Source organism: Athene noctua, chromosome 1 (genome assembly GCF_965140245.1).
Source record: "Athene noctua chromosome 1, bAthNoc1.hap1.1, whole genome shotgun sequence".
Taxonomy (NCBI): domain Eukaryota; kingdom Metazoa; phylum Chordata; class Aves; order Strigiformes; family Strigidae; genus Athene; species Athene noctua.
Window position 1 is genome coordinate 29,905,256 of NC_134037.1, and position 15,347 is coordinate 29,920,602.

The 15,347-nt window shown below is 35.4% G+C and overlaps 1 protein-coding gene across 2 annotated transcripts in view; it reads right to left on the minus strand.

The window, feature by feature from the left end:
- Positions 1–5,110: 5,110 nt before the first annotated feature.
- The window catches only part of KHDRBS2 (KH RNA binding domain containing, signal transduction associated 2), a 382,788-nt gene continuing 372,551 nt past the window's right edge, over positions 5,111–15,347 (minus strand). For both annotated transcript variants that reach the window (XM_074922510.1, XM_074922518.1), the window contains one exon: positions 5,111–5,914. In XM_074922510.1, the coding sequence (XP_074778611.1) occupies positions 5,817–5,914 (98 nt within the window). In that variant the 3' untranslated portion in view covers positions 5,111–5,816. The remainder of the gene's footprint in view (positions 5,915–15,347) is intronic.

Genomic DNA, 15,347 nt, shown 5'->3' on the forward strand with positions numbered 1-15,347 from the left:
GCAAGTTAATACAACATGGAAAACTTTCTAGGATTTCCCTTCCTTAATGGATCATATTCTTCTTTCTGATGTTAACAAAGACTTTTTCTCTCTGATGTTTAGCTTATTCTATGACTTTCCTTTGCCACCATTTATAATTTTGTAACTGCATTATTTGACTCTTGCAAAACTTTGGACGGTTTAGAAAGACAATACACAGAACAATACTCCTACTGTTAAACATGAAGGAAAGACATCACTAATGTGATTGTTTTTTATCTGAACACAATACATCGCTTACTTGGTTTTGATTTTAACCTTCAGATAATAATCCTGGACAATATGTCATGAGGACTACTATAAATCCATATTACCATGATAAAATGTTAAGCCTTTTAACTGATGCATTCATATATGTTCATTATCTTGATTCTAATGGTAACTTAATTGCTTTACTAAATTCCAGGAACTCAGCTCAGTACCTGTGGTCTGTCAGCTCATTAACAACTGGGAAACACAGACTCTTCCAGCCTGCTGTGCTTAGTGACCAGGTCTTCGTATCTGTTCCTTCAGAGCTACCATAGACATAGTGATCTGTTTTATATGCACTCACTAAATTTCACTAACATTGGTGTTACCTGGTTAGTAACTTGGTTAGTCAGCACATGTTCACGTATAATGGAGTAATTATTGCTGGGTTATAGACTGAATGGGGCATGTGCAGTAAAGAGTATCTCCTAGCTTTATGACTACAGCTCTGTTATTCTGAGCGGAGGTTGAGGACCTCATTGAGCTAGAAGAACCTTGCCAATGTCCTTTGAGGTGAGGTCAGGTATGCTGTACTTCCTAAGGTTCTTCATCTATTCATATGAAGATTTAAGATTTGTTTAATCAGGGTAAGATAAGCTGTATATGAGAGAAATAGCTACATGGTGCTACTTTATTTTCTGATAAAGGTTGCTACTCTAGGGGTATCTAATGTTTTCAGTTAGAATAGCTCTTGAATACATGCAACAAGTCTGCTAGATAGAACAGTCCAGCAGGGCAATTTTTCCTCCTCTGTTACTGTTCCAGGAGCCTGTCCCTGGTGGTCAAGCTCTGGAGGTTCTTTTCTTGTAGGTGACAATGCTCTCAGCCACTTGGCGCTTTCTTCCTACTCTGTTTCTAGCTGGACTTGAAAATTGCTCTCTGCTCACAGACTACATTTCCAGCAACTGAGGTGTGTCAGTATGACAACAGAAGCTACAGATTATACCACTGTGCCACCCATTCCACTATCCAATCACCATTTCAACAACGTTGCATAACCCACCTCCAGAAATCATCAGTTTTGAAACTGGCTCATTGATTCTATTCATAACAAATACTTTTTGGAATGTGCATTGTTTGCATTTATAAGGCAATAGCCCACCTATTTAGGGTAATAAAGGTTTTCACCAAGGCATGTTTATGCTCTTTGCTCATGAAAGCAAAGATTTCTTTTTAAAGTAGAAAGCTCCATTTAAAAAATAAACCAATGAAAATAATATGTAGCTTGATGCTGCAGATATACAATTAAGAATATTTCAGTGCAGTTCTGTAAAATAATGTATTTTGCTGTTTTAAGAATTGAAAATTATTATGCACTACTTTCTTTTAAAGATCAAATTGTTTTATAGATGAGATCAACCTGGACAAAAAAAAAGTCTTAGAAATCTTTTAACAGATGTTTTGTCTTTTCACCTCTCGTTCTCTTTTACAGTGTTTTTTACTCATTATTTTGATGATTTTTTTTTGATACTGGTTTTTCTTCGTATTACAAACAAAACTACTTGGTATATGAATAAATCTAAAGAACATGTGGTTGGTGACTACAGTATTGGAATTATCTGTAGCACAAGTGGAGTTCTGCGTTTTCTGGTGACATATGTAAGTTTTCAGGACCTCAGAATTATGGCTGACCTGACTGGTGGCTGTGTGGAATACATCACAGCTTTCATGGAAGACCTAAAGATGACTGTTAATTAAATTAATTAACAAACTCTCTTATTCTTTCACAAATTAAGAAAGGAGATTTTCTTATTGAGACATAGGTGATTAACTGTAAAACTACTTCAGAAACTGATGTGAAATATACTTCATAGTTAGCGCAGAACAGCACATGCACGGGTAATTTTTCATACTGATTTCCCGAAAATCAATAGAACAAATGTTTGCATAAACAGTTGCTTGCACTGACTTATTAACCTACTTTTTCTAAATGATTATTGTACGAGAATATTTCACAATGCATCATTTTACTGAAATTCGGCAGTTTTTAAAATCTACACAAATAATGGCTGTAAAGTGGACTATGAGGACACTGCTCTACTGTAAAGCTGTATTTATTGGAGTCCATCCTCAAGGAGTTCATATTAGTTACCCTCACATAAAAATACGATGCACAAGTGAGAAATTAATTTTATCTACTTTGCCTTGGATCTCACTTACATCAGGTATGACCTGCTCACAGTTTTGTGTAATTAATCATTTCAGCAAGCCATATGAGCATTTCCTGAAATACTTATGTAGCAAAACCTATAATGTATAATCACAGTTATACCAGTACAATACTATTTATAGCAGGGGGTGTGTTTTTCTTGTCTGTATACATATAACATAATGAAGGAAGCGCATTTGTATAAGTATATGCAAGTTGGGTAGATGGAAGATTTTTACTATAGCGGTACGCTCACACTGATGTGACTTCAATATGCAGACAAATCTTAATGCTGTGTTATATCACTCTGGCCTGTAGACTGTTTGTAACACATAAATCAAAACGATTTATAAAGGTCTTGAGTCAACCCTTTGGAGAGGAAAATTAAGCTCTTGTTACACGACACAACTTGTGGTTTGTAGGTAACTGCTGAATATACTGATAGCTGGAAAATGTTAAACCAGCCAGACCACAATCATGGGGAAAGATGCCAGAGTAATAAATGTGTCCGGGACTGTGTATCTGGTGTGCATCATCAGTTTTGTTTATAAACTCTTACCTAGTTTAACAATCATGAGAGAGGAAGAGAATTTATATTTTTTGTATTGTGATTAGAATGACACTGCTGAGTGAGTGGACAAAATTGTATCTGAGCTCAATTTTGCTTTACATTTCCAGCAGTGACATTTATCTTCAGTCAAAGATTTCATATATAATCTGAAGTCTATATAAGAAGATTATCCAAGACACACCTTTATGTTAAATGCATTTGACAGAGAAATATGGAAAGTCATGCCTTGATCCATGCCATTAATGACTCTGCTGTTCTAAAGCATAAAAAAGAAAAACCTATCAAGCCAAAGAATAAATAACAAACTTCCTGTCTCTTTATAGATACTTTTCTCATAGGAAGAAATTATAAATATTTTGAGAAGCAAAGAGAGGACAGTATTATATTTTTCCATGTCATGTGACTAGTTTGTTTCCAAAGTGTAGGCATGCCTTTCATAAACACCAGCTCTTGTTTTTAGCAGGAGCAGTTATAAAGTATACCATCTTAATATTTACCATTAAAAGACTAGATGACAAGACTTCTTTTATTTAAATGAAGGGTATCATACCATGTAAAAGCAAATGTTTTGATCGCCATTGCACCATAATCACTATGCTGTTATGCAGGGAAACATTGCTGGAAAGAATGATTTATTTTAAAACTCTAGCTGAAAACATTTCTGTGTGTTAGTAAAAACAAATACACAGATAAAATAGAAAAGAGGAAAACCCCCTGAGATGTGGCAGAGCTTACCTGACCACTTCTTAGCAGATCTGCTGCTTAGCTGTCCAGTGCCTGTGAGTCCCTGAAATAGTGAGACAGAATAAACTCAATGTAACCATCATGTAGCCTACTAAATTCACTTTAACATGTCAAATGACAAAACATACACTTCATAAACTATTTAAAAAGACTTAGCATGCAACTCCAGCTGCAAGAGATTTTGTCCACAAACTGAACAGCAATAGGCCTGTACTTTATTCTCATCAAAAAAGTAAACCAATCACATTGACAAAAAGCCACTGTAAACAAAAAGACTGTATTTAAAGGATTAACAGTTTTGGCATCCCTACCATCGAGTCTTCTGTTCTTTTTTTTTTCATCAAAATTTAGGTTATATATTTGTTGTTAGCAAGAGTTCCATCACTATTATTGTTAATTTTAGTTCTGTTTATCACCTTGAGGGTTATATATTGTAGAATAATTTTGTTGTCACTAGTTAATGTTAATTAGTTGTTTTAATAGCCTATATACCTATTTGTTATCTTTTGGTAGGTTTACTTTTTTAACTATCAGTAACTTAATAACTGAGAATATTTAACATTACTGTTGCATACTCAAAATTACAGAGTTACTATTAGTGTTACCTGTTTAACGTTTAGTCATCCTTTGAGTCCTGCGACATATTTCCTTAATAATCATCAGCCATCAAGTCTGATAGTCTCAAAAGAAATATCAGCCCTCTAAACTGCCTTCAAGGGCGGTGATATTTAGCACTGAAAATTACAAATAAAGTTTTTGAAGTTGAGTACCAACAACTGGGCAGTGACACTGATGATTTGTTTATCAAGACAAATTGTTATATACTACGAAAAATGCAGTCAACGCACTCTTCTGAGTGAAAACAAATAGGTGAATCTATGCAATGCTTACATGTTGAATGGGATATTTAATGTGCGGGGAAACTCAAAGGTTGAAGAACTAGCATTTAGACAGTCTAACAGTGGTAAGTCGTAATCTTACCTCTTTAAACTCCATTACACTCTCACGAGAGACATGCTAATACAAACAAGTCAATCAGAGTTTGTGTTTAGCAAGATCAAGCTTAGAGGATAGTTTAAAATCCATTTATTGTTCTAAAGCATTTTTTTCCATTAACATGTTATACATTAGTGGATACTAACCATGATTCATGTAACAGTTTAGTTTGTTAACTTTTAAATTATTTAACAACCAAAATCTATTAATACAACTTTTAAAGTCTTACACAAAAAATCTTAAAACAGGCTTGGGTTCATTTTTGTAATTTTTATATAAAAAACATTTTAGGCATCTCTTGAAAAAGAAATAAAGCAGTCATTTAAAGCTAGAAAACAAGTAATTCCAAATTTAGTTTGTTACAAAAGGTTTCAGCTTTATTGACAAATTATGGCAAACATATTTGACAAAATTATGGTTTCCTATTTAGAGAAGCTTACACATGGAACTTTATGTGATTTTTTTAAACAAATACAGGTTAAAACACTGAACAAATTCAGTTAGCTACATACATACAGTAGCTGCTTGTGTGCAACCCCATTAAAACAGCATTTAAAATTAAATTTACAAACTTAATATCGAACATCTTAATCTAAACTAACATATATTAAAAAAGACAGGTTAAAACATCTTATCTACAGCTTGATTACTGTGGTTCAAAAAAAAAAAAAAAAAAAGGAAAAAAAGAATCATATTACAGTCTTTCAGCAACCCTAAACAAAAACAGCCTTAGCTAGTATGTAGAGAGACTCAAGATCTGTAACAGCGTCATGCTTTTTAAGTTACACACAGCAATGAATACAACCAACAGAACATCATCTTTGAATGGTTTATAGACAATGTTTGCCAAAGGTTTTTTGTCTCTGTTTTTTTAAGTCCGTGTTATAAAATAATACTAATGCCAATGTCACTCCAATGTTATAGGAAATACAAGTAGTACATAGGATAATAATGAGCAGTAATCCCTAGGATAGAAAAGAAATGGACTATTACTTGTCTTGTTGCTGTTTATGTGAAGACCACAGGCTATTAATTGTCTTTGAGATGAGGTCAAGATGAGGAGGACCTTCAATATCTACCATAGGGGTGTTCCCTGTAACCCCCTCTGGTTGACCTTGGAGGTGGTGCCTTTAGGCTGGAACGGGTTGTGGCCCATTCTTCTTGTGCTAAAAACAGAAGAGAGAAACATGTTTTGTAAATATCTAGACTTGAAAGAACGAAGTGATGCCACTGCTAATGGCTGTCAAAATTCTCAAGGGTTTTGGCTGAAAGCTTTAGAAAAATAAAAGGATGCTGTTATGATCCATTTCTTTATCCAACCACAAAAACTTACAAAAAACTAACCTTCTACTTCTCTGCACAGGAAACCTGTCTATCTCAGGATGAAAAAAACCTTACTCCTTCACTTTCAGCAGAGAATGAATACCTACTGTAGTGGCAGTACAGTCAGCCCTGGAAAAATCACTGCACTAGTCTGCCAGCTCAATTTATTAGATGTTTTGAGCTTCTAGCATGTAAGTTAAAGCATCAGTATGAATAACATTTAATGCAGTTGGTATGTTAATAAGATGAGGAGTTGAATCATGAAAAGATAATAGAAATACTTTTGATCTTTTACTTTCATTTGAGACCAAAAGAAAGAAAATAATGGAAGAAAAATAATGTGTAGAAATGAAGTTATTACATTAAGAAAAGAGTTTTGTGAAATAGTTTTTAATTTGCATTATCTTTAGAATATTTTTTCAAATTTGTGTGAATGAAATATGCTCAGGAAGAATAAGCTAAAAACTGTTAAGGCTACTTAAATTTTTACAAAGCTGCTACAAATTATTCCTGACACTCCCGACCCACACCCCCACCCCCCGACCCCAAACCCGACAAGGTATTTCTGGAAATTAAGCCTTCCAAAGGAGGAAACAATTGTAGTCCAGCTGTTTAACCCCAAACTTCAACTGTCTCCTTAATCAGCTAGTGGATCATAAAATGATGGTTTATATCTTCCACTGACTTCAGCTGATCATACACACATTGATTAAAATGAAATGCAGAAATCATAGTATATCATCTATTTTACATCACATCATAGTGCAACATTAGCCCTGTTATAATAGTCATAGACTGTTTCAAAATCTCTACATACCCTGCCAAAGTTATATGATATTCTGTCTGTGTTTTGTAATGAAATATAGAAGCTATTCAGAAATCAGTGTAGCAAATATTAGTAATACTAGTAATTTTCCATATTGTTTTATTTTACTGGTGAGCTGCATGTTTTTATTACAGGTATGCGCAGAATATAAATCTTTGTAAGATATAAAAGTAAGGGTCAAGCCTTCTGATGCTAGGGGAAAAGAGAACACTTTTTAAGGTGCGTAAAAAACAGAGATTGGAGAGAGGAGTTTAAAAGATTGGAAGGTTACTTGAAGCCAGTGGGAAAGGGAAATGAAGATTCAAATTGATGATGAAACAGTATACTTGCTGTTGCTATCAAAACAAAACTAATTGTTTGGTATATTAAAATAGATCCTTTTTCCTAAGTCTAAAGTGGGATTGTTTTATTTCATTTATAAATAGATAACACAGTAATAAAATAAACTATCCAGTCTTAAACTACTGCTGAAGATTTGAAACAGTCAAGGTCCTTGCCCCATAAATTTAAACATTCAGTTGTATCTATTTTTTAAGAGGTACATAATTTTTATGCCTTGATCCATACAAATTTTTTTTATGTGCCTGTTAAATAAATTACCATTTCAGAACATATTTTCCTTGCTCAGGTCTTGTTTTAGACTTTTGCTACCCTACTCAGCCACCAGGTATTGAAACGAATACTCCTCACTTGGCATGGTCAATAAATTTCATCTATATGGAATATAAATGTGAAACTTTCTGAACTCAGAGGTGTAATGGGATAAGCTGTGAGCCAATGTGGGACATATTAACTATTGTGAGCAGGGGCAAAAACATTCATTGCTAATAGTCAAGAACATATTTTTACTTCATCTTTCATGTTACATGCAACTTTCTCATTTACTTTCTAATAAACCAAGAAGAGATGTTCTTAAGTTTGATCTGATTCCTGATTTACCTGTAGAGTGAATCCAACCTCAGTAAATTTTTCTCATTTTCTTGTATTCCATTCCCACTACTGGAAGGAGAGATTGGGCTTTCAAGTGTCAGGTCACTGCCAGAAAGCAGTGATTAATTCCTAACTTTTGGAAAGTAGTTTGTTGCAATTCACTTAAAACACTGAAGAATTTTGTTCATTTTTTTAACAAAATAACCTAAACAAGAGAATAGAGCTTTCTATGCAAAATAAAATAAATAGGCTAGTACAGGAGAATATTAAAAATCACAATTGTATTATTCATACATTTCAGTGAAGGCTAACTATATTGCCTTAAATTTAACCAGCTACTTGATTAATGGAATGATGGCCTTAAATATAAAAAGGAACTGAAAAAATCTTCATCTCCATTAAAACATGTCAAAGATTTTATTTTATTAAAGCAAGCTTTTAGAGTGATAGCAACATTTTTCTCTCAAACAAAGTCTTCATAAATGTACCTTCTAGAGCAGAACAAGAGTTCAGTAAAAGGTCCATATTTTGATTGCTTTGGGCTCAGTTGCTATAAATAACTTACTAAAGTTCAACCTTCACTGGTTTCTCCTTAAACAGTTTATTCATATCATTTGGTTATGATGAGCTTAAAATGACAAGACTCCCCAGTGAAACTAATACACACAGAGGCCTTTCTTTCTCTTCTGCATCTTAGTTAACGTGTCTATGATAATAATATAGAATTCCAAATACACAATAGTGATATTTTTGCATAGTACAAGCACAGAAATAAATGTTTGGATTTTTCTTTTTATATGCCTGTTAGAGTCCAAGTTTCAAATGAATTTTTGAGCAGTTTGGTGACAGTGACATGTATGGAATGGTGTGCTGATGTTACATTTTCATTTTACTATTTCCAAAACCTTTATAATACAATATACGCTGCTGTCAGTCATACCAAACTTTTAGCTCTAACATGGGAAGTATGTGAATAAATAAGTTTACAAACACATCCTATCAGCAGAAGCTTTGCAAAATTGAAATCTTACCCAACATGGATAGGATCACATATGGTCCACCCACATTGGAAACTGAAGTCCCAATTTCTTTCCCTGGTGGGTCAGGAAGTCCCCCTGGGTAAAGGAGACTGAGGTCTCCTGGCCATGGGAAGGAAACTGAACTCTCTTTAAATGTTGCATGGGTGCAATAGTGCAAGTATAGAGAAGCTCTTGCAGAATAGTTGCGGAAATTCACAGTTGAAGAAGCTGCACCATGAACAGAAAGACTAAAATACGGAATGGTTAAAACAGGTATGAAAGATTTCTTTTGTAAAAAGATAATGCTCTATGAAAACTGAAAACTGACAATATAAAATATAAAAAGCCTATTAAAATTCTGAAACCTATTTCTTCTCTGCAACTATGTTTCATTATCTTGTTGCTTTGGGGTGTGAGGGGAAAGTTTGGGGAGGGGTAATATAATCTTCAGAGAAACAGCAAGGCTCAGGCTAGCACATATTAGGAGTGGTCATCTCTAGAGAAGATTTGGTAGCAGGTGATCTTGCCATGGAATAAGAAACATTTCTGGTTTGATTTTTTTGGTGCATTCCATTTATTTTCTTTTTCTTTGAGCTGCTCAGGATGTTCTCTTGTTGAATATCAGGGGTTTTATGGTCACACGAATCCAAAATTTACTGTAAAAAGCTATTCCCTAGGGGGTTGAAGAAGTGGCAGCCAGTATGATATAGTCCTAAATCCTCAGGTCTCTCATTCTTACAGGGAATCAGTTTCCATATACTGAATTTAAAAATTCTGCCTCTGCAGTACGTTTCATTACACCCTTTAAAAATGGCATTTTGCTGTAAATGTGCTGCAGCTTCAATTACCCATTGCTAAAGTGTCACTGCATTTGCAGAGAGGCCTTGGGGAGAAGTAAGATTTAGACAAAAAAGGAGAAGCTTGATTTATATAAATGAAAATGACTGAAGTAGTAAAAATACTCACTAAATGTACAACACAAAGATAAACCAGTTCCTTGTTCCCTTTAAGTCCTCTCCCCCACCTCCTGACCGAAACACCTTTATATAAAGGTGAAACATACAGTATTTCTGGCAGTACTCATATAGTAAAAAATGACTTTGTATTACCCACTGGAAGAAGCTGTTTTTCCTCGACTAAGAGTTTTCTTAAAGTAAATTGCTGCTGTGGCTGTACCAGCTTCTGATATAGAACAAGAACAGAAACGTAATTTGTGGTACAAGTCTCTTATGCTCTTTTTTCCAATAACATGGTAGACCTATTTCCTTGATTTCAAACTTCAACAAGGGAGGATTATGGTCACAATTTATTTATATCTATTTGGTAATACCATCATCAAAATATGAAAGGATGGTTGACAGCTAACAGTTCTTGTTGATATTTCATAATAGACCCTACTGCATTACACAGGTGAATCTGTAGCCAAAACAGATGAAAGTTTTGGGATTACAGTCTTCAAATGGGAAAACTCTGGCCTCTACCACTTTCACAGCAGTAAAGGATTAGACACAAATTGTGCAGAAAGCAAGATGATATAGAGCAACACTATACAGAATCTGAACCACATGATGCCAATAAATTACAAGATGCAGCCACATCAAAGAAATCTGGTTATTAGTCTTTTTTCCTACAGGGATTTTTAATGTAGAACAACATATCTGAATGCTAGTAATAAAGGTTCCTTGATGTACAGAGTTGATCTTTCATATCTCAGTTCCAGTACTCTAAGGCAACCTTTTCTTTCGGCATCAAGGGTGGCTCCAGACAATAGAAAGCTCTGTCTTCAGGAATACTCCTAGAGGATTGAAGCCATATAGACTACCTTAGTAGCTAAGCAGAGATTTGGGTAGCTCGCTGGGTAGCAGAGGGGTTTAAAGACCCTTTGGCTTTTTTGATTCCCAGGGTGAGTTTTATTGTGTTTCAGAAGATTTCAGAACAGTGGAGTCTGGTCTTTCTGTGAGAGATTGTGCCAAAATGGAAAGGAAAGAGAGCCTGGACATATTTTATCTTAATAAAGTGACATGTTAATGAAGTGGAAGCTGAGGGAGGATTTCAGGTGAAGAGCAGGTAAGAAGTTATAGCCTTGGAGAGAGAAAGGTAATTGTGAGAAATGCTAGTGAGTCTGTGAATCACTGTGCCCAAGAGCTGAAGGGATGTGCAGGGCGGTCGCCGTGTTTTAACACTGATTCCTTTTCCTCCTCCTGACACCCATCCAAAGAAACCCTGTGGAGTCTGGATCCCCTGCTCCCTCGGTGACATCCAGCCTGCTGTCCCATCCTTCTGCTATAGCAGGCTCCTCTCACGCCCTGTCCTTTTCATTTCTGACCATCCCCAGTGCTATCAGGTGTCAAAGACTGTGATTGAAAAGAAATCCACACAGACAGCTTAATAACTGAGGGCTGAGGCTCCATTTTTTCCAGGAATTTGGTGTTATTGCAAATTTGAAACATCTCTCAGATGTTGTTATTCTTAGCTAAGAAGAAATATTGTATGCTTTGCTTTCAGAAACTAAAAGTATAAGTTATGGCAGCATGATGGAAACAGAGTTTATAGCTGAGGAATTAGAGTGTGCTTGGGCATGAGGATTGCTTTGGGTGTGGTAAAAATTTTCGTAGCAAAATGGTGGCTACTTTGATAAGAAATGCGAAGTCACAGGCACAGCCCTCTTAATTACACTGCATACTTCTTTTGATTTGCTGTATCCTCTTTGTGAATTGATATTTGAAGCTCACCTCTAGGATACATATATTAATTGTTATCATCACAGGCAATCAGCACCCTTGGTTTATGATTGATTGAAATTGTATGTTAACACTTTTTCACAACTCTTAGTTGCTGTGTTCACTGAGTTATATAAATACTTCCAGTATCTATTAGAGACATCACTGATATATTAGCTGAGAGTATCTTTAAAGATTATTGTTTCATCAATTGCTAGTAGACTCAGTAGCTCTGATCTACTGTTTAAAAACAGAATTTAAGTTAGATTTTTTTCTTACGGGAGAGGCAGAATGGAAAAAGGGTCATAGTATGCTTAATCTGTGAAATTCCTTTGAATGTGGGGCCACTAAATGGTATTTCTAAGAGAGACATACATGAAGTTGTTTCTGTCTTACTATTTTACCGATTTAGTATTCAAAGCACAAAGAAAAACTCATGTTCTCTAGCACAAGATTCAAGAAAAGTACATATTTAAGCACATTTTCCCTACTCTTCAGTCTGCATTCTGCAACCTTGTCATGGAATTTTCCAGCACTGAATAAAACTCTTTCACGAATACAAAGAGGGCAACAACACATGTAATTAAAGGCAGATCACATTAAAAGACTCTTTAAAATAAAAAAATAGATATTAACAGCATGTGATTTTCATATGAATATATTATTTCTTAATAATTTAATGTTTAGTTTCATTGCTTATTCCCTGTAATAATAAAGACTTGATCACTGCTTCTTACTGGTAACTTAACATCTGAATATTGCCCACAATTTTTGGGCACAATTTTATTCCTCTCTGGTCAATTATTTTGGGACAGGTGGCCAGGAAGAGATGAAAAGAGCTATTCTGTTTAGATAATTAAGATGTATATAACAGCAATTAAGATAATGGTTTAATTTGATTTGCCATTTAGCTTTCAGTGGTATTAGAAACATAGAAGTTGCTTTTAATTCAGAATAAAATAGTTTTCTTTCCTATGAGGGAAAAAATGACCTTCTTTGCAAGGTCATTATACTGCATACATTTGGAGAGAGCACAGTGCACTAGAGATGGAGCATAAGTGGAATTCAGGAATTGTGATTACTAGCTCTACTCCTTGTTTGCTCAGTGACCTTGGATAATTGTTTAATATTTTGTGGTATAGGTTCCTCACTGGTAGAATGAGACAGGAATATCTACCTCCCTGGGGTGTTCTGAGATGTAATTAATTGCCTGAGCAGTAAGAGAAAAGTGCTATAGATGTGCTAAGCAGAAGACTCAATAGAAACCAGACATTTAACTTTAAAATGAGAACACTGAAAAATAGAATTATTTTCTTTGGATAATTCAATTTGTGGTGTCTTTCTGCTAAGCCTCCAAACTTCTTCCTCCATGAAAAGATGGGTGGAGACAAAGTACTAAGCAATGGTTGGAAACTTTGCCCTACACAAGCTAATGACTAAAGTTCAACTAACATTGTCAAAGCCAGAATTTCACCCCATAAATCTACACAGAAAAGACAGCTGCACTTTGCTTGTGTCATAATTGGACAATTATATATTATTTTAGACAAAAATTCAAGAACAGGTTTTGTCTTTTTTTTTTTTTTTTTTTTGAAAGCATTACACTTATTTTTTCACTCTTCTGCTCTCTTCTTGCTTATCTGCAAAGCCTGCAACATATACATGATTTTCTGACTCGATAACTATGCATTTTATAATTTTCTGAGAAGTGCCGAAATGGCTATCTTTCAAACCCCAAACAGTATCTTTCTTATTTTAAATGTGTAATCTTGTCAGAAGGCAAAAAAAATATTCCCAAAACACAGGCTCAAAACCACTATGCTTACTTATATTGTGCTAAATACTACTTATTCTACTAAACCTACTGCATATGCCGTATACATGGCTCAAAAACTGGAAATGCTAGGAAAAATGTGGTTTAATAGTCTTTGTTTTGAACTTAGTAAAAAACCTACTGTCCCTATGCTTAAGAATTTCTACTGCATATGGACAGAAGATATACCAAATAAATTGACCTTCTTTTCAGGAAGACTAACAAATTAGACTTCATGGATACTCCAAATCTACTTTAGTATTGTGAGCTGCCGTGGCTTAAACGGGTAGTGGAGAATCACAGAAATCCTCCAGCTGACTTAGAACTGGAACAGATGAGGACTGCTCGCGCATTCCACTCTGCCAGCTCTCCCTGCAGGTTAAGTAATGTCAGCAAGAGGAGCAGTAATAACCACTGGAGAAAATAATTTCTTACAAGGATTCAGACACTTTTGCAGTGAATATCTGCCTCGGACAGGAAACAAGCAGTATCAAAGTACACAGGTGACTAGTTTGGGAAACTGCAACACAGGGAGGAGACAGACTATTATCACTGTCGCTGTGAGGTAAGCGTGAATGTGATAGTGTGGAGGGAGTTTTATTTTTCTTTTTTTTTCAGTACAAGCTAATTTTCTATTAATTTATGGCAATACAACATGAATGTGCAGTGAGATACTGTGTCTAGAATTATACAGATGGTCAGCACTACATGCACATCAGTATTACAGGACCTTTGTCTTAGGTTCTCCAACTCTGTGGTTCCCACGGTGAAATTCAGTAAAATTACCATTTCATTTACTACATTGGAAAATTTTGCATGATTTACTTATTCTGTCATAGGAAATGATTTCTAATTCAGCAGTAATAGGGAAGCACAACAAGTTGCTATAAATTAAAAGCACTCTTCTCATGCTACATGTGGATTTTTTTTCAGTGTTGTAGCATAATAATTGAAACACAAAAGTTTTAGGATATACAATCAGATAAAAGAATGTGACAGGTTTAAATATGGAACTTTCTATAGAATTATAGACCAATTAAAACACTGATTTGACATAATAGCAATAACTTCAGTATCATCCCCACAGTAGCCATCATAGCTGAATTCAAACTGTGCTCCTTTTCCTGCAGACTTTCAGAATCATGCTCTTATGAAAATCATAAATCTCTTCTGAGGGAATGAATACTATCTGGGAGACAGATAAGGTGGTTCCTCTGGTAAATGTATTGATAAAATTTTGCAGAAAATCAAGGAAATGCTTTTGACAATTCATTCTGTCCCACAGAGCAAGAACGGGATCTCTGATACCCTAGTAAGTATAGGAGCGACTGAAACTGAAGATTAAAGAAGGGCAATTTATTTGGTGTATCTTCAGTGACTCCTGTTTCTTGTGGAAGAAAAATAGAGTGCTGTACAGGAAGACTTAGGAGCACTTGTGAGTTCCCAGGGCTGGGGGTACACCTGCCTCATGATCAGAGAAAGACCAGCTGCCTCTATCATCCCAAAATAAAGGTGTTCATGCAGGCCTATGGCACACCTGGCATCTTTTGGGACAGGACCACTGCATGCAAAGCAAGGTCATCAGCGTGGCCAGCTGGGGAGGCATCAGGACTCAGGTGTTACATCAACGTTAGCACAAAGTGCTTACAAATAGGAATGATCTGCAGAGGGAAACAGCTGATGCCGAGGACTTGATGTTCACACCATATGGCTTCTAGAGATTTTTCCCATTTCAGACTGGCCATAGTTTAAGCCTCTGAACTGAATTCTCATAAAGAGTTGGGAGTGCATTTTCTGGTTTAGTTTCAAGTTAAAATCATGTACTTTGAGCTCACTCAGTGATGTGAAGAGTGATAAATGGAGACAACTGAGAAATCTGCCTCCAAAGAGCACTCCTGGTCCTATGATAGTGTAGAAGCACCCAGCACATGCTAATCTGCCTGCCAGGTGCTCTGTCAAGGCACAGCA